This window comes from Miniopterus natalensis, chromosome 17 (assembly GCF_054644295.1).
Source record: "Miniopterus natalensis isolate mMinNat1 chromosome 17, mMinNat1.hap1, whole genome shotgun sequence".
Lineage (NCBI taxonomy): Eukaryota > Metazoa > Chordata > Mammalia > Chiroptera > Miniopteridae > Miniopterus > Miniopterus natalensis.
Window position 1 is genome coordinate 15,990,417 of NC_142097.1, and position 26,725 is coordinate 16,017,141.

The 26,725-nt window shown below is 38.2% G+C and overlaps 1 protein-coding gene across 3 annotated transcripts in view; it reads left to right on the forward strand.

Moving 5' to 3' along the window:
- The window catches only part of SSH2 (slingshot protein phosphatase 2), a 207,831-nt gene that overhangs the window by 84,826 nt on the left and 96,280 nt on the right, over window positions 1-26,725 (forward strand). Inside the window, exon 1 of one of the 3 annotated variants that reach the window (XM_016201958.2) lies at window positions 24,345-24,499. The exons of the other annotated variants lie outside the window; for them this stretch is intronic. Coding sequence (XP_016057444.2) covers window positions 24,372-24,499 — 128 coding nt within the window. The 5' untranslated portion in view covers window positions 24,345-24,371. Of the gene's footprint in view, window positions 1-24,344; window positions 24,500-26,725 lie in introns of those variants that run through there. 3 annotated transcript variants of the gene reach the window in all.

The window sequence follows — 26,725 nt, forward strand, 5'->3', positions numbered from 1 at the left end:
ACCATGGTAGGACAGTCGTAGAGTACACATTACCATTCCGAAATAGGGAGGAAGGAAGAGGTGACAGGCCTCTAAGGGAATTTGCCTCGCAAAATTTAGTGAGGCAAATTCCATTAGATCTTAAGGCTTAAGAATAATCCTCTTTGGTTTGGTACTTTGCCTTCTGGACTTACTGGAGCAGTGGTTTTTTCAGGAGTCACTGGAGTGGTGGTATCACCCCATGGGGCAGCCCTGCACCTTGGCCCCCTCTGAGTGCTAGCCGTGCTGTGTTCTGCAGGAGCTGACCCGCACGGCATCCTGCTGGGTACTGCCCTTGGAAACCGAGGTAGAGGCAGCCTTGGCCCTTGAACTCCAGCCCTGTTGTGGGAGTAGCAGCCCTGATGATCTCTGAAATTGCCTTTGGGGTCCTTCTTCCTTTTTCTTGAAGAATAATGCATGTTTAAACTTCCTTCAGTTTGAATCATTTTCTTTACTTCCTTTAGTCTCAGCTGGCAGTATTTCTGCTGGTATAATCCCAATCCTGGCTTCTGTTCAGATGGCCAATTGGTTCCATGGCTCACACCCACATTAATCTGCTTACAAATAGTTGGCCACTACACTCTTGGTATTCTCTTCAGAACATGCTCTGTGTGTTTTTTGCAATATGGACAAGCTGAAAAATTTCCAAATCTTTAAGTTCATTTTTGCTTCACAACTTCTTTAGTTCATTTTTCTTTTCTTATATTTTACTATAAAGAGTCAGAAGGAACTAGGCTTGCTGGATCATATGGTAATTTTATTTTTAATTTTTTGAAGACTCTAACCATTTTACATTCCTATCAATAGTGCACAAGGGTTTAAGTTCTTCATGTCCTCAACAACACTTGGTATTTTGTTTTTTTGGTAGTGGACATCCTAATGAGTGTGAGGTGGTATCCTGTAGTTTTGATTTGCATTTCTCTAATGATTAGCGATGTTGAACATTTTTTCATGTGGTTAGTGGCCATTTGTTTATCTCTTTTGAAGAAATGTCTGTTCAAGTTCTTTGCCCATTTTTTAATTGAGGTTGCTATGGTTAATTTTATGTGTCAGCTTGACTAGGCCTAAGGGTGCCCAGATATTTGGTTAAACATTATGTCTCCGAGGGGGTTTCTGGATAAGATTAACATTTGATTCAGTAGATTGAGTAAAACAGATTGCTTTCTCCAATATGGGTAGGTAAGGAAGAATTCACTCTTTCTCCCTGACTGTCTTTGAGCTAGGACATTGGTCTTCTCCTGACTTCAGACTTAGACTAGAAGTTTCGCCATCAGCTCTCCTGGGTCTCCAACCTGCAGATCTTGGGACTTCTCAACTTCCATAATGTGTGAGCCAATTCCTTAAAAAAAAGATCCATCTATCTATATATTTCCTATTGATTTTGTTTCTCTGGAAACCCTGAGTCATACAGATTTTGATACTGAGAAGTAGAGTGCTACTATAATGGATACCTAAGAATGTGGAAGGGGCTTTGGAACTGGATAACTGGGTAGAGGCTAGTCAGAAGGAACTAAGCTTCTCCTTCAACACTTTGCTTAGAAATTTCTTGAGCTGAATATCCAGTTTCATCACTCACAAACTATACTTTCCACAAGACATTAGAACACAAACACAACTCAGCCAAGTCCTTTGCTGCTTTTTAACAAGAGTTGTCTTTCTTCCATGCCTATAACATGTTCCTCATTTCTGTATGAGACCTCATCAGAATGACTTTCACTGCCCATATTTCTGCCAGCATTTTATTTGTGATTATTATGTGCTCTAAGAACATGGAAGGCTTTTTCTCCAGCTCTCCTCTTTGCTTCCTGAGCTCTCACCAGAATTCCCTTTTAACACTCACTTCATGGCAATCTCAGCTTTTTCTAGCACACACTTTGGGTATTTACCCAAAAGAATTAAAATCGGATTCTTGAGAAATTTGTACACTCATGTTCATTGTGGCACTATTCACAACAGCCAAGTATCTATTAACAGATGAATGGATAAACAAAATGTGGCATATGCTTACAGTAGAATATTAATTCATCTTAAATAGGAAGAAAATCGTAATGGTACATCTGTAATAGTGTCAACAATAAAAATAAAGAGGAAAAAGGGAAGAAAATACTGACACATGCTACAGCATGGCTAAACCCTGGGGACATTATGCTAAGTGAAATAAGCTAGTCACAGAAGGACACCTATTGTATGATTTTACTTGTATGAAGTACCTACAGAAGTCAGATTCTCACAGATAGAAAGTAGAGTGTTGGTTGCCAGGGGCTGGGGGAGGGGAGAATAGGGAGTTATGTTTCATGAGTACAGAGTTTCAGTTTTGGAAGAGAAAAAAGTTCTAGATTGGATGGTGGTGATAGTTGCACAAAAGTGTGAATGTATTTAATGCCACTGTACATGTACACTTAAAATAGTTAAGATGACAGATTTTATGTTATGTGTATTTTACTGCAATTCAAAAACAAGCAAGCCCCTTTTATGACATGAATATTCTAACAATACTTTGTCTTTCTCAGAAGATAGGCATAAAAATCTAACATGAGCCTAGCTGGTGTGGCTCAGTAGTTGAGCGTCGACCCATGAACCAGGAAATCATGGTTCAATTCCCAGTCAGGATAAATGTCCAGGTTGTGGGCTCTATCCTCAGGGGGGGAGTGCAGGAGGCAGCTGATCGATGACTGTCTCTGATCGCTGATGTTTCTCTAGCTCTCCCCCTCCCTTCCTCTCTCTGAAATCAATAAAACATTTTTTTAAAAATTTTAAATCTAACATGATTACAGAACTAAAAATCAAGTTTTGTATCATTACTTTTTTTGGTGAAAAGATAAATGGATGAAATTCAATGCCATTCTTCCTTTTGTGTATTTCTGAGCACATAGCTTTTCTTCTTCTTGTGTGATGACCCACTTTGCTGCCTGGGGAACAGCCAAGAAGGAAACTATAAAACTAAACCATAAAACATGCCAATATTCAACCATTTTAACCTATAAACAGCTAGCTCATGTGAGTCAACCTAATAAAATTGTAAGATAATAAGTAAAAATAAACAAAAAATATGTTAGTGAAATACATTTTGGAAATCCCAGGACATCTTTTTTTTAATTTAATTTACTGGGGTGATGTTGGTTAATAAAATTATATAGGTTTCAGGGGTACAATTCTGTAATGCATCAGAAGACTTTAAAAAATATATATCTTATTGACTTCAGAGAGGAAAGGAGAGGGAGAGAGAGAGAGAGAATCAGTGAGTGAAAGTCATTGACAGGCTGCCTCCTACACACCCCCTAATGGGGATGGAGCCAGTGACCTGGGCATGTGCCCTGACCAGGAATAGAACCGTGACTTGGTTCATGGGTCGACACTCAACCACTGAGCCACGCTGGCTGGACGCAAGACATCTTCTTTTTTTAAATCCTCGCCTGAGGATATTTTTTTCCACTGATTTTTCTAGAGAGAGTGGAAGGGAAGGAGGAGGGGGAGAGAGAGAGAAAGAAACATTGATATGAGAGAGACACACGAGGCCTGACTAGGGCTGGGGTCTAACCTGTAACCTGAGGTATGTGCGCTTGACCAGAAATTGAACTTGCAAGCCTTCGATCCTTGGGCCAACACTCTAACCACTGAGCCAAACCTGCCAGAGCAAGACATCTTTTTAAGATGAATAGTTGTGGTAGGAAACAAAATACTTTAGAGCTAAATTTAGAAAACAAATATTTTAATTATAGAATTATTTTATTCCTATTATACCAACTGTAAACCTTTAGGAAATTGACTTGGGGTTCAGCAACTTTTTTTAGTTTTCTTTTTTTCAATTATAGTTCTCCTTCAACATTACTTTGTATTGGCCTCATATGTACAGCACAGTAGCCATGGGTCAGCAATTTATAATATTATAAAATAACATAGTTTCAAAGGTCTGGAAGAAATGTTCTGTTTTGTTTTAAGACAATTGAATGCTTTAAGCCATTCAGGACCATTTTTATGTTTTCCCCCCTCAGCTCAAGCAATACATATAATATTTGTTGCCAATTTATATATATATATTTTTTATTTTTTTATTATTTTTATTTTAAATACATCTTTATTGATTTCAGAGAGAAAGGGAGAAGGAGAGGGAGAGGGAGAGGGAGGGAGGGGGAGAGAGAGAGAGAGAGAGAGAGAGAGAGAAACATCAATGATGAGAGAGTCATTGATGGGCTGCCTCCTGCATGTCCCTGACTGGGGATCGAGTCCGAGGCCCAGGCATGTGCCCTGACCAGGAATGGAACTGCGATCTCCTGGATCATAGGTCGATGCTCAATTGCTGAACCACACCCAGCTGGGCCAATTTTTATATTTTTAATAACTCAATGTGAAGTTATTTTTCATGTTCAGCCCAAAACTCTCCTGTTTTTAAACCTAGTTTCTTCCTCTTTAGTCTTTCATAGACATAAAGAATTACTTACCATCTATTGAAAAAATTCTTTACTTTTTAAAACGTATTATTTTCCCCAAGGTACTTCAAAGTAGCAATGAAAACAAAGTTTGCAGCAGATGGGGGAGAAAGCAATGTGGGCCAGTGGAGTCTCAGAAAATCTCTTGGAAGAGCCAGGTCTTGAATGAATAGGCTTTGGATAGAACACAAGAGGCGCATTCCAAGTATTGAAGGATGCAAAGAGTGGAAGGAAATCCTCAGAAGTCTGGAAGTAGGCGCTAATGTGTTTAAGGGACAATAAGAAGATAATTGTTTATCTCTCACAAGCAAAGGAGTTCTGGTGTGATCGATCTTTGTCTACAAGAATGACATAACTGCCAGAGATGAGTCTGGAAGTTTTACACAGTATGAGAGAAGATAGGAAAACTCTCTAGAAAGCTGTTGCAGGCAAATGGCTAGAGGTATGCAATTACCTCCCCATCAGATAGCAGCATGAGGACAGTGACTGCGTCTTTTATCTCAGTATCCACAGCAGTTAACATGTAGTTAGCACTCAGTAAATGTTTGTGGAATGAATAAATGAGAATAGAAGAATGTTGATATATGGACTAGAAATGATAGCTTTATTAGAAATGAATCAGAGCATTCTTTGTGTAAGATACAGTTTCACCATGGTATTGTGTTATTAATTCATTCAATTTGTGGAAAAATCTTTTCTCTAGATCTCTCTGATACCTCATCAAGTTTCCTTCATCTTTGTTTATTTTTTACTTTTGAGATTTAATTTCATTTAATTCTAGCCTATTTGGTGAAATAATTTGTGCATGGATTTAAATAAAATTACAATAAGTGCACTACATTGTCTTTTGGCTGTGAAAAGAAGGCATATGTACTTCTCCTTCAGTATATGTTCTAGTTAAAGAATATATTAACCTAGAGAATACTTTACTTCCAAAACTGAAACTCTATACCCATTAAATAATCACTCCCCAACCTCTCCTTAACCCAGCTCCTGGCGATCAACATTCTACTTTTCATCTCTGACAATTTGACTACTGTAAGTACCTCAGATAAGTGGACTCATGCAATGTGTGTCCTTTTGTGACTGGCTTATTTCACTTAACATAAGGTTCATTCATGTTGTAGCATGTGTCAGAATTTTTTCCTTTTTAAATATGAATAATATCCTATTGTAAGCATATGCTGCATTTTGTTTATCCATTCATCTGTTAATGAACATGTGGGTCCTTCTACCTTTTGGCTATTGTGAATAGTGTTGCTATGAACATGGGTGTACAAATTTGTCATAACCCTGCTTTTAATTGGGTATATAGCCAGAATTATGGATCATATGATAATGCTTTTTTAAATTTTTTGAAGACCCACCATACTGTACCATAATGTCCCACCAACAATGTACAAGGGTTTCAGTTTCTCCATATCCTCAACAACACTTGTTATTTTCTGTTTTTTGGATAGTGGACATTCTAATCAGTGTGAGGTGGTATCTCATTGTACTTTAATTTTTTGAAAAAATGGAAAAGAAGAAAAGTCCATTGTGAATTAGAGCCAACATATATATATATATATATATATATATATATATGTACACACACACACACATACAAATTGATATTACATATGTTTGATTTACAAAAATAGAGTTTTCCACCTTGATCTAAAAACTTTCAAGCAGATTACAAACATTTAGGTGTGGCCACAAGAGGGTGTAGTGAGCTGTCCTCTCCTCCTAGAGTTCTGCCACTGTGTGAAGTAACCCCTTTAAATTGGTAAGTGCACACTTATAAAACCTCTTTTCCTAGCCACTTGATAGGAATAAGAATTTTCATTTCACTGAAGTACTCTTTGTTTCTGAAGAATGTATTTACTCTCTTTTATATTTATCTGGCATGTTCTGCTTCTGGTAGCTATGAAAGGCATTCTTGAATCTGATTTGAAAAGTAAACCTAATTATTGCAGCCCTAATGAAATTAGATATATCTTTTACAGCTAGGTAAATAATTTTACGTTTTCCCCCCAGATGTTATTGTTCATGGTATAAACAAAAAACACAAACAAGTAAAATAAATTTCCCCTTAATTCTTGACTTTGCTAAGTTTTGGAAAAACTGTTTTTGTACATTATAAAAGCCTTAAGATTAATAAAATAGCAAATGCCTATCACTGCTGGCAAGGAATTCTGAGAAGATGGTAGGATAAGAAGCACCAAGAATCTGTCTCCCTACTTAGACAACAGTTGCATTCGCAGAATCTGTCTGATGTAACTGTTTGGAACTCTGGGGTCTGCTGAAGGCTTGCAGCTTCCAGAGGAAGGCTTAGAATTTAAACTGTGCTCAATTTCAGCCCTTAGCAGATACCCATCCTCCACCCTCAGCCAATGGCAGGCAACTGTGCGTGTGTTCCTGAGCAGCTTGCACACAACTTGTGGAAGACAGGGAGGGCTAAAAGGACCCTGTCTTCTAGATATCAGTGATATGTGCTCTGATAGCTCATTGCTACTTCTGATCACAGAGGTGCCAACAAAGGCGCAGACAGCCTTTGTTGCAATTCCCCCCATTGTTACAAGACCCTCTCCCTCTAGCTGAAGTGACATCAGCAATTTAAAGGACTGTCACTCTTCTTTTCTTCATTTTTTGCTTTTTCCTCTTTTGGGAGCCAGACATTAAAGACTAGGACATTCAGAATCAACTGCATATGAGGGGATAACTATAAAGTGACCGTGTGTGTCCAGGGAAAGGTTCAGAAACTACTCGAGAAGACCCTTAAGTTTACACCTAAGTCTGATCCATGGTACAGAGACAGCCTACAACAATTAAAAATAAACAAACAGACCCAATAACAATAGCAAAAAAAGTAGTAAACCTTGGGGAAGATGGGGAATCTGATTTCCAAAGTTAACACATTATTATATTCTAATATCCAATGTTCAACAACAACAAAAAATCGCAAGACATACAAAGAAACAGGAAAGTATGACACATTCAAAGGAAAAAAAATAAATTAGCAGTTGTCCCTGAAAAAGACCTAATGACAGATATACTATATAACGACTTTAAAACAACTATTTAAAGATGTTCAGAAACTAAAGGAAAATGTAGAAGAAGCCAAGAAAATGATGTGTGAACAAAATGGAAATATTACTAAAGAGAAAACTTAAAACGAAACCAAAAAGAACTTCTGGAGCTGAAAAGTACAATACCTAAAATGAAAAATTCCCTAGATGGATTCAAAGACAGATTTGAGCAGACAGGAGAAAGGATCATCAAACTCAAAGATAGGACAGTGGAAATGATCTAGTCTGAGGAACAGAAAGGAAAAAAGACTAAAGAAAAGCAAATAGAGCCTGAAGGACCTATGGGACACCATTAAGAGGATCAGCATACACATCATGGGAGTCCCAGAAGGGGGAGAGAGAGACTATTTGAAGAAATAATGACTAAAAACTTTACAAATTTGTTGAAAGACATGAATATAAATATCCAGGAAGTTCGGTGATTCCAAGTAAGATGAACTCAAGGAGTCCCACACTGAGGCACATCTTAATCAAACTTTGAAAAGACAAAGAAAGAATCTTAAAAGCAGCAAGAGAGAAGCAAATTGTCACATACAAGGGATCCTCAATAAGACTATGACCAGATTTTGCATCAGAAACTTTGGAGGCCGGAAGACTGTGGGACAGTATATTCAAAGTGCTAAAAGAAAAAAAGACTGCCAACCAAGAGTTATATATCTGGCAAAATTGCCCTCTAAAAGTGAGAGAAAGCCCTGGCCAGTATGACTCAGTTGGTTGGAGTGTTGTCCTGTGCACCGAAGGTTGTGGGTTCGGTTCCTGATCAGGGCACATACCCAGGTTGCAGGTTTGATTCCTGGTCAGAGCACATACAGGAGGCAACCAATTGATGTATCTCTTTCACATCAGTGTTTCTTTCTCTCTCTCTCTCCCCCGTCCTTTCTATAATCAATTTTTTTAAAAGTAAGAGAAAAATTAAGACATTCCAGATAAATGTAAGTTGAGGGAGTTGGTGACCACTAGACCTGCCCTACAAGAAATGTTCAAGGGCTTCTTGCAAAGTGAAAGAAAGGACACCAGGCAGTAACTGGAAGCCATATGGAAAAATCAAAATCTCAATAAAGGTAAATACATGGGCAACTATAAAAACTAGTACTATAACAATGGTTTGCAAATGTACTTTTTGTTTTCTACATGATTTTTTTTTAATCCTCAAATTCCATATCACTTCAACATTCATATTTAATTATCTTAAAAGATGATGAATAAACCATCTAATGGGGAATTTTTACAAAGTGAAATTAAAGAGCATTTACTAGAACTAATATATTGAATATTAGTATTATCTGTAGAATATTATTCTTTCAGAAAAGAGAGTTCAAAATGTTTACCATATTTTCACCAGTTGCTTAGAGATCAAGATTTCTGAAAAACAAGATTTCCCATGTAAAAGTGGGAAAATTTATCCCAGAGCAGCATCTGTCCTTCAAATTATGATTAAACAGGAAATATAAATAAATTATAGGCATACAAATATTTTCTTTTTTTTTTTTTTAAATATATCTTTATTGATTTCAGAGAGAGGAATGGAGAGGGAGAGAAAGATAGAAATATCAATGATGAGAGAGCCATTGATCGAACCCACAACCCGGGCATGTGCTCTGACCGGGAATCGAACCCCAGTGGCCTGGATCCTAGGTCGACGCTCAACCGCTGAGCCATGCCTGGTGGGGCCAAATATTTTCTATTATGCCTGTGTAATGGCAAGGAATTGTACTATATTATTGTTTTTTCTATCTTTATTGTAATATTATTTCTATGGATAAAAATTCAGGTTTTTTTTTAGGTTTCTTGACTAGTTAGTGTTGATTTTCTTTTTATATATTCAAAGGGGTCATCAAGAGAAGTGTGGACAACCATCAGTGTAATAAAGGGAAAGAGCAATTAACTAAGAGCAAGAAGACCTGATTTTAGTTTTGTCTCACCTCTTGCTATGCTAAGCCTCAGTTTTCTCATCTGTAAAATGAGGATATCTGCTCATCTATTCTCTAGGGTTGTTAAAAAAGAAAGTAAAATAGTTTATAGGAAAGCTTTGACAAATATTGAGCACCGAATATTACGGCAAGATGTAAAGTGATGGCACTCTAATGGGTATTGGTTTAAATTCTTTCCCATTTTATTTTACAAACTCATAGCCTGATTTCTCTAACTCTGTGCTATGACTGTTACCCTTTATATCATATAGTATTATGATAGTTTACTGAGGAAAAACAAGAAGAAAAATTGGCAGACTTTAGCTACCAATAAAGTTCTTATTTAGTACAAATCTAGTATTAAATTAGAAATAGGAGCTTCCTATCTCTGGGTTAGTAGGTCAGATCTGATTCAACTTGGATGATTACCTAAAGTCACAGCCACTGGCTGCCATTTAGAAAACCCCGTTTAAAGGTACTGATCATCCTGTTTCATCCATTCAATGAATATTGAGCAAAGACTCAAATACTTGCTTCTCTGACTCACTACTATTCCACCATCCTGAGGCAGAAAGAATGTATTAATAAACATAACTGGCAGACAATTCTGGTGTTAATTATTCACTGGGAATTTCCCCAAGCTAAGCAGCCATTTGGAGAGAGAAGAAAGGACCTCTTATCAATGACATAACCCGCCCTAAAACAGCTGTTCTGCTGAAACACCAAACAAAAAGTCAGGAAATTTAGAAACTGTTTAAAACACATGATAGGTTATGAGCCACCTTTGCTTACAACAATCCTTAACCTTCTGTGGAAAAATTCTCACCTCATGTTCTAACAGAACTCTCAGCTTCCCTTCCACACCACGTCCAACACTTCTGTTACACATTATTTGCTGTCTGTCCTTGCCGGTTACAACTGAGTTAGGACAGGGACAATATCTTGTTCATGATTATATCCTTGAATTCTTACACATAGAAGGTACTCAGTAACTTTCTGTAGAAGGAGTGAATAAAGAAACATATTTTTCATCCATTTTCAGGCTTTGGGAAAAGATATTTAGCTTCTTTGAGCCCATTCCCTCCACTCTATAATAGAAACAATATTTTTTAGTTTTTTGTAAGAATTTGAGATAGTAATAGGCACTCAACAAGCAGTAACTATTTTTAATGTTTTTATTATAACTCCTTTTGATCCATTAAACTGAGTTCTTCTCAAAGTAGGATTGTAATTTTATGTCAGTAATAAACAAATAAATCTTTACAGTACATATGTATTTCAGAAACCTTCAAAAACTAGTTCTTCATCCAAAAAAAAAAAGCAGTCGACATTAAGGTTAAAGCCCTTTTTAAATAAATTAAAATATGCCTAGCAGGCCAATTTGTTTTGGTTTTTTGTTGTTGTTGTTTTGCTTAACTATAGCCTCTTAAGAGCTGGAACATGAAATTAATGAAATCACTTTTACTATGCAACTGAGTTAAATGGTGATTATCTTAAGTAGGTTGGTGTGCAAATTCTACAGAATACCAAATGACTCTTAATTTTAAGAAAACCAAACCATTGGTCTTTCTTTAAATTTTGAGCAGTTTATTCTCAAAGTCATTACAGTGTTCAACCAATTGAACATATAAACAGAGTTTAAAGTAAACATTGGGAAGCAGACATATATTCCTATTCTGAAAGACCTGTTATATGTAAAGAAAAAGAATATTAAGGTATTCAAAGTAATTTTTTGACAATTAAGGTGTGACATATTTACAAGAAAAGTATTAGCTTTAAATTAATTAGGTAATTTTCATAGAATTATAGAAGTATTGAAATAAATATTAGAAGACCCCAACAATCACCTATGCTATTGAATACGAGGGTAGTTCCATAAAAAGTCCCAAAGCAGAGCTAGTATTTTGCCAATATAAAATATATCAAATTGCCAATACCAAAATATGCTAATATAAACATGTAGTGTGGAAGCTGTACCAAAGAAAACAGCATTAGGAACCTGAGTATCACAAACTGTCTGCACAAGATTTCTTAGGTGTGGTCATAAAAAAGGAACTTTCAAAAGAGCCATTATAATGGATAAAAAGTGATAACTACTTAAACCTTTTGGTTCTGTCATTTTCAATTGTAGCTGCAAAAAAATCTAAATATAACTTTAAAAATATTAGCTTATGAATAAAAAAGTTGAGTGATACTTTCTTTATGCACTTGGGTTTTTAAACTAATACTATGATAATTTTAATAGATCGTAACCTCTAGACCCTACCACTGCAGTAAGTAAGCGCTCTCTCAGACAGGAACTCATCTTAGAAAATGAAAAGGAGAAACATGACATGTTTGAATTCAAAACAGAACAGTACTGTAAAATGGCAACATATCATAAAAATAGCAGCATGTGTTTCCTTAAAGCAAATGTTTAAGACTGAACTGTAAAAACTGGCCTAGGATTGAGAAGGTGAGGACTGTTTATCAGGACGGCAATGGAAGAGGGTTAGCCATTATTTAACATGCTTATCTCTGATTTTGCATCTGCTATTAAGACCAAAACAAGGGGGAGAGGGGCAGAAAATGAGTCTATACATATATCTTCACATGTCAAGCATATGTCAAGAATGGGGAATTAGCCCGGCCGGGCGTGGCTCAGCGGTTGAGTGTCGACCTGGGATCCAGGCGATCAGGGTTCGATTCCTGGTCAGGGCACATGCCCGGGTTGTGGGCTCGATCAATGCCTCTCTCATCATGGATGTTTCTGTCTCAATCTCTCCCTCTCCTTTCCTCTCTCTGAAATCAATAAAGATATATTTAAAAAAAAAAAAAAGAATGGGGAATTAAATTATCCTTAAAACACATACATGATTAAAACACGATTACATTTCTCTGTCACTCTAGAAATTTCTCGAAAATGGCTAACAAGTCAATTTGATATGGGTCTTTTAGGGTCTAGTGTGTGAACACATTTCAGAAGGTTATGAATTCTAATGGTCTTATTGGCATCTACACCTTTGGTGAAAATATTCCTATTTCTTGGAGTTTAGACTCTTTAAATATTGTATCCTTTAACTTTAAAATGCTTGCAAATCAAGATCAACTACTGTGACAGTGTCCTCCTTTGTCATTGGGTTAAATATATACAGAGTGGGGCAAAAGTAGGTTTGCAGTTGTCCATATGGAAAAGAATACAAGAACAAATAATGATGCAAGAACAAACTGTTTCATGTATAAACAACTGTAAACCTACTTTTGCCCCACCCTGTATTTTTACCTCTCTCTACTGGCTTGTTTCCCTCATCTTATACACATGGTCAGGTCTTTATCACACTAAAAGAAATTAAAAGGTATATTTAAAAATACCATTCCATAACCTTGCTTTTACCTCAAACTGCACTTTTATTTTGACCCCTTGAAAGTATAGTCTGTGTGTACCGCCTTCTTGTCTCCCATTCACTCTTCAACCCATGAAATCTGACTTTTGCTTCCTCCACCACTCAGACTGCTGCTCTTATTAAGACTGTCAGTGAGTACTTTTGGGTCACCATCTTAAATGACACCATTGACCATTCCTTTCTGCAGTTCTCACCTCCTTCGGCTTTCTTACCATCATTCTTTGCTGGTTCTTCTCAGACTTTCTACCCATAGCCTCCCAGTTGTTTTCACCAGCAATTCTTCCCCTACCCGTTTCTTAAAAGCCAGTTTCTCCAAGGAAACCATTCTTGCCTCTCTTTCACTTTATAGTACAGAGGGAAATTTTCAACCTTCGGGGGAACATGGAGTCATTATAAAATGTCACTAAAACAAAAAAGATTTCTAATCCATTGTTCTTAGTTATGTAGAAAGAGCACTGGTACTGGAGTTAGGAGACCTGTGTTTGTATTGGCTGCATGACCTTTAAAAGTATATTCATTCTTTCTCTGTCTGACTTATTTCACTTAGCAAAATACCCTGTAGGTCCATCCATGTTGCTGCAAATAGCAAGATTGCATCCTTTGTATGGGCACTATTCCACGGTGTACATGCACCACTTCTTTATCCACTCATCTATGGATGGACGCTTAGGTTGCTTTCATATCTTGGCTATTGTAAATAGTGCTGCAGAGAACATAGGGGTGTATATGTCTTTTTGAATTAAAATTTTGGATTTCTTTGGATAAATACCCAGAAGTGGAATTGCTGGGTCATATGGTAGTTCTATTTTTAATTTTTTGAGAACCTCCATACTGTTTTCGAAAGTGGCTGCTCCAAATGACAATCCAAATGACAGTGCATGAGGGTTTCCCTTTTTCCAAATCCTCACCAACCCTTGTTTGTTGATTTATTAATGATAACCATTCAGACAAGCGTGAGGTGATATGCCATATGATTTAATTTATATGTGGAATCCAAAAAACAAAATAAGTGAACAAATAACACAGAAACAAACTCATAGATGCAGAGAACAACTTGATGATTGCCAGATGGGAGGGGTGTTGAGGACTGGATGAAAAAGGGGAAGGGATCCCTGGCTGGTATGGCTCAGTTGATTGGAGCATCATCCTGTGCAGTGACGGGTCATGGGTTTGATTCCTGGTCCGGGCACATAGCCAGGTTGTAGGTTCTATCCCCAGTCAGGGCGCGTACGCAACCAATAGATGTTTCTCTCTCACATTGATGTTTCTCTTTCTCTCTCCCTCTCTTTCCCTCTCTCTCCAAAATCAATTTTTTAAAAAAAATTTTTAAAGGAGATTAAGATATACAAATTGCCAGAAGTAAAAACAGCCATGGAGATGTAAAGTACAGCATAGGGAATATAGTTAATATTTTAATAACTGTATTGTGTCAGATGGGTGTTGGACTTGTTGGGGTGATTACTTTGTAGGTTACATGAATGTCTAATCACTGTGTTGTACACCCAAAACTAGCGTGGTGTTGTGTGTCAACTGTAAATAAAAAATTTTTAATTTTTAAAGTACATTCATTCTTTGAGACTCACTTTACTCTTCCTTAAAAAAAACTATCATGCTTATTGTGAGACATAACTAATACGTACATCTGGAAATACCTTTGTGAATGTCTTTTTAGTTCTTCTCATGTCAACTTGTAGCAGAGCATTTTCCTGAAATAAGGGAATTTAGAAGGTTTGTGAGGGGAAGTCTAAAAATCTTTAAAGTATTTCTCTTCTAATTATTTAATGTACTTATTTTATTAGGGATGCTTATCAACCATAAATAGTTTTCCAGCTTTGGGCTTAAATCATGGTGAGAAGGGGAATTATAAACAAACCATTTAATGAACTTTCTAAAAAAGGATGGAAAAGCCAAAGCTGAAATAACTGCTTTACAGGAAGTGACTGTATAAAGGTAAATCTTAGAGGAACTAGTCTTTTCTCTTTTTATCTGTTAGACACCATAATGCAAGAGCTTACACAGTAATTAGACTATCAGGCCTAATTATTGTTTTCTGTAAGTATACAAGGTCCTTAAGTATCTGAAACCAGTTGATATACTTCCTTACTGAGATTTTTAGGGGGAAAAAAATGAACAAGTTTTTGCTTTGTTTTTTTCCAACATTTTATTATAAAAGAAGTAAACATGCAGGAAAGTTGAAAGAATTATACAGTAAACACCCAAGTACTCATCCCTCTTGGAGTCACAATTAATACTGTGCTATACTGTATTGGCTTTATCAGATATCTACTCATCTATCCATCCTTGGGCTAGAAGTTTTTAAGCAGGAAAATGTTTTATTTACTCTTTTACATATATTTCATATAGCAACCTTAAGAAATAAAAAATTTCAATGCTTTACAAGCTATAGTTTTAACATTTTTGATAAAAATTTATTATATGTATAACATAAAAACATGAATGAGAGGATGATTGCCAAATTCAGGAGAGTAGTTAAATGTACAGACAGGGGGGAAAGGGCTCATAGAGAAGTTCCCAGTCAGCTTCTACTGTAATGTTGGGTTTTGTATTGATTTTAGAAAGAGAGAGGGAAACACCAATTTGTTGTTCTACTTATTTATGCACTCACTGGTTGATTCTTGTATGTGCTCTGGCTGGGCGTTGAACCCACAACCTCGGCATATCAGGACAGCACTCTAACTGGGCTAGCCAGCCAGGGCCTTCAACTGTAATATTTTATTTCTTAAATTCTGAAGAGTAAAATGTTAGAACTTGATATTGCATCTATTGAGTTATCTGGCTGTGTCTTATCCTCTTGGTTCTTTGCTGTATGTTTGAAATATTTCACAAGTAAAAATTAAAAGAAAGATTTGCTACTTAGTTGTCTTTTCCCCTGACAAAGTGCTTTTCACTTCCCCTAAGATCCTTTATCCAGTTGGCCTTCCAGCTGAGGTGGATTGAATAGAATCTGACAGCACCTTCTCCCTTCTCAGTTAGTTTGATGTACTAGCTAAAGAATGATATAAAGTGCCCCCTTTCTACCAAGGATTAAGGAGTATAACTTTGGTGTGCTTCTTGGTTTTGCCTAACCCAGAGAGAGAGGGAAAAAATTTCCTGTATTATACTTAAATTCCTTGAAGCTATTTGACATGGTTGTTGAAAAGTGTATAATTGTGTAAGTATGTAATTTTGCATGTTCACCTGATTTCAGAGAATAAGGACATGAAAAGTGAAATATGGCCAGGGAAGCTGATACATGAAAACTTGGAGAGATAATGATGCTGCTCAGCCAGCCCCTGGAAACTTGACCAGTCTAAACAAACTACATAGTACTAAATTGCTTGTGAAAGAGCTGAATCAATCCTGCTGCAATTTGAACTTTTGGCTCCTGAAAGTCTAGGGCAAGCTTGAAAGTAAAAATAAAGCCCTTACCTACTGGGTTGTGTTCCAGGCCCTCTACTGTATTCTCTGTATGAAGAAGACATCTATCCAAAAAGCAAGAGGCAGCAGGAGAAATATGAGGCAGTGAGAAGGAGTTTTAGGGGCTTCTCCCTATACCAGATGTGGAGTGAACTTGCAGGGGGAAAGAACCTCCATCATTAATTAATGTGTTGATTCCTTCAGGAAATGTTTATCTAACGCCCTAAGAAAAAATATAGTGGGATGTGATATAAAGGATCAACCAACCTACCAGAATATATTTAGTGCTTATGATTCACCAAGCACTTACATGCCTCCTTCATGTAAGATGCTATGTAAAAAAAAAAAAAGGAAAACAAAAAATCTATAGATATAAGTGCTTTGAAAAGTGTCTTGTGGTGAATATTAGTTTGAAATGCAGAGTTCTAAAGGATCTGGAGCAAGAGGGTGGCATACAACAGCCTAAAGATCATCTTACTGCTATATTTAGTACTGGGTTAGGTCCCTATTATTGGCAGGACCTGCTAGGCATAGCTAGGATGAAGTAGCGGGGAAACCAGGTGCAGTAAGGTAGGCATTTAAGGTCTCCAGGAGTTCTTCCTTTTGGCAAGACCTTTTCAAACTTAGCCTGTTCTGTAATGAACCTCCACCATCATGGAGACAGTATAGAATACTGGTTAAGAAAACAGATCTGGAGCCAGAATAGCTGGCTGGGTTTGAAATAGTGCTGAATAACCTTAGTCAAGTTATTTAACCTCTCTGAGCTTCATAGAAATAGTAATAGAATCGTAGGGTTGTTTGTGAGAATTGGATACTGCATATAAACTCTGAGTAGAGGATCTGGAACACAGTGAATGTCAGCTCAACAAATGTCAGTTATTGTTTTTATTTGCAAGAACTTCTTAGCTCCTCTAGCCTCCATTTTTTGTTACTCCCAAATTCACTTCCCAATTTTCTACCTCTGTTTCACCCTATTCCAGGACACTGAAGGTGGCATTTGGCTCATTCACCTGTAATATATTCTACAGCATTAGTATCTAACAAGATCTTAAAATATATTCTGAATTAAAAATTATATAATCATCAAAGTAATTTAAGTATTATGTATATTAGCTATAGTTCAAATAATTCTTAGAAATCAATAGTCCATAATATGGTTCTTCATAATATTTTTCTTTATAATTCGGTTATTTTTCTAGTTTCTCTCTATAAGCATATTTTACTTAAAAAAATTGTTTTATTGACTGATTTAAGAGAGAGAAAGAGAAACATTCATTTGTTGTTCCACACATTTATGCTTTTATTTGTTGATTCTTGTATGTGCCCTGACCAGGGATCAAACCTGCAACCTTTGTGTATCAGGACAATCCTCTAACCAACTGAGCTACCCAGCCAGGGCAGTATAGTTTACTTTTAATATATATATATTTAGTTTTAGATGAAGTATATAAAAGATGGGGTATAGAAAAAAGATCTTGGGCCCTGAGATAATTTTTTTTAATTTGTCTTCATTGTTGAAAGTATTACAGATGTTCCCCTTTCTTTTCCCCCATTGATTCCCTCCACCCCACCCTGAGAAAATTTAATAGATCACATGGGAAAATTAAAAACTAAACCTTTAGGAGGGCAATTTTATAACACCTACCAATTCCTAAGATGTTTGAAATATTTTAACTAATTACCAATTACACCTCTAGGTATCCATCCAACAAATGTAGTCACATGTACGCACAAAGATTGTGTGAAAGCATGTTCTGGTGATATTGTATATAATAGTAAAGACTGGAAACAACTTAAATGTCCATCAGTAGAGGACTCTAAATAAATTATGTATAATTGTAAAATAGAATATCATGCACTCCTTTAAAAGAATGAAGTGAACTATATAAAAATGGGAAAATATCCAAGATATAGTGATAAGTGAATGGAAAAACAAGCAGAATAATATGTATAATATAGTTCTGTACTTGTGTGCATGTGTGCGTGTGTGTTGTTTTTGTTGTTTTGTTTTGGGGAGGTTGGGGTGGTTGTGGTTTTTTTTTTTAAATATATCTTTATTGATTTCAGAGAGGAAGGGAGAGGGAGAGAGAGAGATAGAAACATCAATGATGAGAGAGTCATTGATCGGCTGCCTCCTGCACACCCCCACTGGGGATCAAGCCCGAAACCTGGGCATGTGCCCTGACCAGGAATCGAACTTCGATCTCCTGGATCCTAGGTCAATGCTCAACTGCTGAGCCACGCTAGCTGGGCTGTGTGTTGTTTTTTTTAATCCTCACCTGAGGATATGTTTATTGACTTAGAGAGGAAAGAAGGTAGAGGAGAGAAAGAGAGAGAGAGAGAAACACTTATGTGAGAGAGAAACAATATCGATTGGTTGACTCCCATACACACCCTGATCAGGAATCAAACCCGAAACCTTTATGGTGCACGGAAGCATGCTCCATCCAATGGAACCACCCTGCTGGGGCTGTGTTTGTGTTTTGTAAAGGGCAGCTACTATATTAATGTTTGCATATGCAAAGAACATTTTGGAAATATTACGGTCATCCTTGTGAGTAGGATGATGGGGATGAGAAGAGTGACTTTTATTTTACCTTTCTAAATACCGGGGCAAAAAATGTTTTAATCATTCAGCATGTGTTACTTTTACCATTTTTTAAAACTAGTTTTAAAAAAATGTTTAAAGAGATAGAGTGGGGATTAAATGGTTAAATGTTTTGTAAGGTGTGTTGGATGTGAAAAGTGATCTATAAATGCCTATTATTTTTACTAAACAATAGAGTGTGGGGCTTTTGTAACCTGAAGAAAGCAGCATTTCAGCATCTCTTCCTACTGGAGCATATGGTGGTTAAGACCATGGGGATGGATGAATGCCTTAGAGATTGCCTCTCATGGAGGTGATACGCAGATCTTTTTAGTATTCCCTATTGCTCTTATGGTGGAAAGTTCCATGGAAGGGAGTGGAAGGGCTCAATGACATTGTTCCATCCAGTGTTTAAAACTATTGTCAGGTATTCTTTTAAATAAAACTATTAGCCACATGGTGATTGCAAAACATGATTGCTTTTAAGAGCCTTTGTTTAGAGTTTGGATTGTTGTATTGTATGAAGAGCGCCTTTGACTAAGTGTAGTGAGATACCTCTTGGTGCTGTCTGAACAACAAGTTTAAAAATTAGGGGTATTATCTTGAGAGTTTTATCCTAGCCGTTTTGCAGATTAACAGGAGACAGAATGTTTTGCTACTCTAGGTAACAGGCTTTTTGTTTTGTAGTTCTTTAAAGTGTTGTTTTCTTCTCTTTTGACACTCGAGGGATTAATTTACTATTTATTTCTCTAGCTCACACCCTTAGAAAAAACACAAAAATACAAAGAGATCTTCTAATTGGTATAATAATTTTTCTTTATAACTAGGTGTGTGTTTTTTAATCCTTACCAGAAGATGTGTTTTTTTGTTTGGTTGGTTTTGTTTTTAATGATTTTTAGAGAGAGAGGAAGGGAGATAGAGAGAATAATTGATGTGAGAGAAAAATATGATCAGTTGCCTCCCATATTCACCCTAACCCGGGGATCAAACCTGCAACCTGGGGATGTGCCCTGACTGGGAATCGAACCTGCAGCCTTTTGGTATACGGAACAACGCTCCAACCGAGCCACCTTGCCAGGGCTATATCTAGGGATTTTAAAAATGAAGTTATATAAGTTAATACTACTATTTCAAAGTTTAAAAATTACAAAAATCCAGTGAACACTGCAGATCTCACATTACTCAGATTGAAATATTGAGTTAATGTAATTAACTACCTGGGAAACAATAATAGAAAAGACTCCCTGGATGCAATGGTGGTACGTAAGGGAAATTTGTATGTATTTTAATTTTCATTCATTCATCAATTTCCTACCCCAAACACAAACAAATACAACTAACTTTCGGTTATTGGAAGCTGATTGGCTAATTTATGGATAATAATAATAATGAAAATATTTAGTGTTTTGTTCACAAAGCACTTTTATTTATGTATCTTAATAAAACTGTGATATAAACATTATCATCCCCGCTTTAAGATTAAAGAAACCAGGTCCAGGATATAGTTTTACTATGGACATGTATTAACTTAATTAATCCTCACAATAACTGCAAAAATTAGGTACTAATACTGAGCCACAGATTAAATAACTATCCAAGTTCACTGCTATTGTGTCACTAAGATTCAAATCCAGCCTATTAATTCCAAGGCCAGATTTTTTAACTTGGGTTCTACTGCTTTGAACTAGATGACTGTTTATCTTAAGTGGATTAAATGCATTTCCCAGGATCTCCAGATTGGATGAAATTCCTTTCCTAAGGTTCCCAGCTCTCACAAAAACAGATTTTGGGGACTCTTCTTGAGGGTTTATTATATCATTTTACAGATGAAGTTAAGTGACTTGGCCAAAATCTTACTTTATTAAGTGGCTGTCTTAGAACTAGAACTGTTTCCTCTGGTTGCTAGCCCACTATTTTTGTCAAAATACGCTAATACTTTATAACTCATTAACTACCATCTTTCAAGTGATCCACCCATGTTGAAATTTTGTTTTGCAGCAAAAGCATGTCCACATCCTTCACTCACATCTTAGTGCCCCTTTGTGGTATACAGTTAGTTCTCTGGTTTTACAGTGTTTACACTTTATGGAGGGACCCATGAAGACATACTAATGGAAGTACCTTAATGGACATAAGGGACATTTATTACTTTAATCCTCACCCACGGACATGGTGTGTGTTTTTTTAATTGATTTTAGAGAGAGAGGAAGGGAGAGGAAGAGAGAGAGAGAAACATTGATGTGAGGGAGAAACACTCATTGATTGCCTCCCAAACACACCCCAACTGGGGATCACACTCACAACCTGGGTATGTGCCCTGACCAGAAATCTAACCTGCCACCCTTTGGTGCACCAGATGATGCTCCAACCAACTGAGCCACACTGGCCAGGGCTAAAATTTTTTTAAAGTAATAGATGTCCTGCCCTGGCCAGTGTGGCTCAGTTAGTTGGGCGTCCTCCTGTGCACTGAAGGGTTGCTGGTTCGATTCCTGGGCACATGCAGGGGTTGTGGGCTCAATCCCTAGTGGGCAGCGTGTGGGAGGCAGCCAATTGATGTTTTGCTCTCTCATCGATATTTCTCTCCCTCTCTCTTCCTCTCTCTGTAAAAATCAATAAGAAGTCTTTAAAAAGATTTTTAATGCTTTAACATATAATTCTATAAAAATTTTATTTGGTCATAGCTAATGCTATCAAGAGCAAAATTAACACTTTAGAATATTCATATTTCTGAGCCTTGAAAGAGTCAGCAAATGACATGACAAAATTCATTTCAAGTCTAACTCAAGCAACAGTGTAAAGAAATACAGCGATTTTTCTTCATGGAACTTTGTGCAGATTTTATTTTAGAGAAAGCTCCTGACTTCATGAGTAGAAAACTAGCTTAGTTTATTTCACGCTACTCAATCTAATTTGGAATCATTTTTTTTTAAGTCCTAGATGCTTGGGTACAGAAAGCTTGCTCCCTAGAACCTTGTTTCCTGACAGTGGAGAGTAAAGAATTAAATTGAGCTGAAACTAAATTGATTGACATTTTGACACTGAAGATTGTGAAAAGAAAGGACATGTGTTCAACTTTTTAAAACAGGCAGTAGCAGAAAGAACTATTTCCTTAAAGGTATCTCAGTTTGCAAAGATGATTTCATTCTTTTCTTAAAAACCAAGAGGCATATTCTGGCACTTTCCCAGTTTCCTATATTACAGTTCAGTGTGAGAATTTAACTTTGAAAAGCTTTTGAAAAAGCCTGGATGAGGCAGTTAAAATAGTCTCCTTAGCAGAACAGGCACTGACAGAGGTCTTTTGAGGGAAAACAAAGGACTACGCACTTCTGGGATGTCACTATAGGAACCTTTTTATAAAAGACATGTATACATATTTATGAAATCTTTATCTCTTGCATTTTTAAATGTAAGAGATATTAAGTGTGAATTGAGTAAGATACATTTCCTGCTGACTTCTTTTTCAGACAGATACAGATGATTACCATGCAATCATCTTTCCTAAAAGACATCATTTAGTGTTGACTTCAATAAAATCTCATCTCTGCTGTGTCATGAAAGGAACTGGACCCATCACCTTAACAAGTGCTGTTCTAAACAGCCTGCTGCCTTTTTTTTTTTTTTTTTTAAATCACTGCAGGAGGTTGTAATAAATTACAGCCTGGAAGAAGTTTTAAACTGGCAAGTTTGCCAGATATTTAAAGCAATTTATTTTGGGGTGTATCAGCAGATTTTTTTTCTTACCCTGCATTTGGGTGCCTGCTGACACAGCCAGAACAAATCTTTCAAACATTTTCCTTCCTAGAGATGGACAAAGATGATGATGCACTGGACTCCAAGATCCAGACCTTTCACTAACTCTTCACTTGCCAATTGGTTCCTTCCTATGACCGGATCTGTAGGACGCTAGATATCTATTTCCAGTATGAGTTTGCCGTATTTCTAGTCCCTCAGTGCCTTCGCAACAACTCCTAAGTTTTATGGAATGATCAATTAAAATAAGAATTATTCTGGTTTTAGGCATTGAATTTATAGTTTAGATTATTTCGTTACTAGTATTTTGAAAATTGCCAAACTTCCCAATAGGAAAAGAAATCTGAAATTTTATATTTAAAAAGGTTTTTGATTCTAGCATATGTTGAGTTTTACAGTGACTTTTTTCTCATTTTAGTCTCTTTTTTCATAATTTGATAGTGAAATTGGTTTTTTAAATTATTATTAATTTTTGGCTCTGGAATCACTAAGGCAGCTTATATACATTTTAGTCAAGCATTCAGAAAAGCTAAACATACTGGTGCCTGAAAATATTTGTCTTGATGAGATTAGAAGGGCAAAAGATAAGGGAACTAACTTTTATTGAGTGCCTCCAAGGGGCCAGCCTCTTTTGTAAACCACTACATAACTTGTAAGAGAAAAGAGATTCTCATTTTACAAAGAGCTGGTTCCTAGTCAGGTGAAAGGCACTGCTCAGTGTGTTGTTAGGAAAATGATAAAGGCTTAAACTCATGAAGGCCTCAGGGAATAGGGTTTGGTGGGAAAGGCCCTAGATCAGGAGTCATAAAGCTGGAGTTCCTATCTAAGTGACATCAAACGAGGTCAACTGGCTAGACCCTGAATTTTTACACGTCTGTCATGTCTTCCTCTCAAGACTATTTGGCACAATATAATTATCAGGCATGGCTGCACATTGGAATCACCTGGGGAGCTTTGAAAAGCGCTGACGTCTAGATTCCAACCTCAAGAGAGTGCGATTTGATTGGTCTCCCGTGCAGCTGGATATCGGGCGTTCTTAAATCCACACTGGTGATTCACTCGTGCAGCCAAGGCTGTGAATCCTTGGTCTGTGAGGAAAGCGCTTTGTAAATTTATTTACAAGGGTTAGCAGGTATTATCGACTGTGTTGATAGCTTGTTTTTTACATCATAAATTCAACTGTTTTGCTTTTTTTAAAAAAAGACAGCTAATCTCTGAATTTCCCCAGCCTTTAGCACATAGGAAACCGTTGATAAATGTTTGTTGCATTTGTGAATGTACAGTCTTTTGAAGTTTTAAAGTCGTTCGGAAAATGGGGTTTGTTTGAGGTTGACTGTATAGAGCCGGTTAACAGGCGGACCTTTCTGTTGAAGCATTCCCAAGAAACGTGAGCCTTTCTTGCCCACCCCCGGATCGGCTCGCGGCCCTACTTCTTCCGAGCCGCGGAGCCTTGGGGGTGACCCTTGTCCCCCGAGCCAGGACGCGCGCAGCAGGATCCGGTAAGTGCCACGAACTACGGGGCGGGGCGCCCGCAGGGCCGACCCTCCGCGCCCGCCGACCCACCCCGCCCGGCGCCCCGCCCCGGACGCGGGTTGGGCCGGTGGCTGGTGGCGCCCTGCCTCCCTGCACTCCACGGCGGAGCCCCAGGGCTGCGGTGGCTGCCTCCGCGCGTCCCGGCGGGCCCAGTTCGGCCGCCGGGAGCCCGCGCTGCCCGCGCCTCCGGCCGGGCGGATCCCAACGCCAGCGCCTCGCGCCCGAGCCGGGCCGGGGCCAGGATGCGGACCTGAGAGCCTTGAGCCGGCCCCATGACCCTGAGCACGTTGACTCGTGAAAGGAAGGCGCCTCCCGCCTGCACCTGCAGCCTCGGTTGCCCCGACATGATCCCCTACTTCTCTGCCAACGCGGTCATCTCGCAAAACGCCATCAACCAGCTGTGAGTGCACCGCGCGCCCTCCCGCCCGCTGCTAACGCTCGGAAAGTTTGCGTTCGAGCAGGCGCTTTCCCAGCATCCTGGGGAGTGAGCCAGCGGGCGAGGGCGAAATTGCACCCTGCGTTCTTGCTGGCCCCGGGGCGTCCGGGGAGGATCCTGGGGCGGAGGTGTGGGGTAATGCTTGGAGGCAGAAAGTGTCCGGGGGTGGGGGTGGACGGACGGAAGAATCCTTTGCGAGCATTTATGGTAAACTTTGAGGGGACCTGAAAGTGGGGTCGTCTCAGGGAAGTTGTCTGTGGTGACCGAGTGACAGCCGAGCCGTATGGGACGCTGGAGACTGAAGGTGAAGGGCGGGCTGTGGCTTCTGAACAGCCAGCCGGAAACGCTAGGACCCTTGCGGGTCCTGCTGGTGGTCAAGCTCCCGTGTGTGTTGGTTTGATTTTTGTTTCAAGTAAGTTTGTGTCTGACCAGAGGTTTCTGTTGCAAGTCGTTCACACAAAGAAAGGCAGCTCATTCTTAGCTCCCGCTGGTTGTAGTCTGGAATTATTTCGAAAACTGGATTCAGTAGTTTGGCTGTTTTTCTTTTTGCCCCGCCCCCCAGTAGTACAGTGGTCCCGTAGGACGTACTCAGCCTGAGCCTGCCTGCGTACCGTCATTCACTGAAGTGCAAGATTCAGGAGCATCTTTGTGACTGTTTCTGAAGTCTCTAGAGTTGTCCTTCCTTTACATTTGTGGTTTAGCCATTTTTGAGAACTGCGTGCTGAAGCTTGTGGTTAATCTCACCTCACAGTTATAAAGCACAAAGTAAAGGAACTCCATCTGTTCAAGTTGCATCCTCAAACCAGGGGAGTGGTTTAGGATTACTTTAGGTAGCAGTTTGGTCTTCCTGGTATATTAGCACTCACTCCAGAGTGGCTTCAGAAAGTCACCTACTGAGGTTTTCCCTGACTCCTGGCACTTAAGCAAGGCTTCTGTCTTCCTCCCAGGTCACCCCTGAAGAACTTCTTAATTGAATGTCCAACAACAGAAACTTCATCATTTCTTATTAAAGGTCCCAACAATGGCATGTAAAGTGATTTATAAATAATCTTACATCTAATTTATTATTTTAATTAATGATTTGCACTCCTATCAAATCAAGTTAAACTCATTTGAGTTTCAGCTTTTTCCCTTTGTGTAGATTCATGGGGAGCTCCTTAAAAAATAGCCACCACCACCCCAAAACAAAAACAAAAAAATGCCCACAGTGCTTTTAGTGCTCTGTACTGTAAACTCCACATAATTTAGTCAACTGTTTACTTGCATTTTCCTTATTTTAAAAAAGGACACGTGGAGTGAAAAAAGAAGAAAAGGAGTAAATAATCTGAAACTGGATAACCAATCTCAAAGTAATGGTGTCAACAATATTTTAAAAATGAAAAAGGCAGTGGGAGCAACCCATATGTCCATCAATGGATGGATGGATAAACAAAACGTGGCATATAATACAACTAAGTATTACTTATCCTTTCAAAGGAAGGAAATTCTGACAAATGCTATAACATAAGTAAACTTTGAAGACACTGTTCCAAGTGAAATAAACCATGGCAAAAGACAAATGCCGCATGATTCCACATATATGAGGTACCTGGAGTAGTCTAGCTGCCAGGGCTTGGGGAAAGAGGAATGGGGGGGGGGGGGGGGCTGTGTTCAATAGGTACAAAGTTTCATTTGAGGAAGAAGAAAATGTTTTGGGGATGGTTGCACAACAACGAATTATTTAATGCTGCTGAACTGTACACTTAAAACTGGTTAAAAGGCAAATTTTGTTACGTATGTTTAAGTACAGTTTTAAAAAGATTAAACAGGCCCCTCTCTGGAGCACACATGCTTTTTTTTCTTTTCTTCCCTCCAGGTGCGTACCTTTGCTTTCTTTCTCCTGAGCTCTAAGGGTCCTCCTTTTGCCTGTGTAACTTGTTCCTGAGCCCATGAAGCCCAGCTGGCTCACTTCTTCCACAACCCACTTCTTCTACCTCTGTGACTTTCTAAGTAAACTTTTACTTGCATTTGAGTGTTGGCTCTGAATTCTTTCTTAGCCAGAACTCAGGTACCAAGATTGCTGTACCAAGGTCTAACTTCTGGTGCCCTTTTGCCACTAACACGTCCAGTTTCCACTCACTTCCAAACTGTTGTATGCTCTGGAAGCCTTACCAGACTGTGTTGCCTGGACCTGCTGCTAGCTGCCTTTCA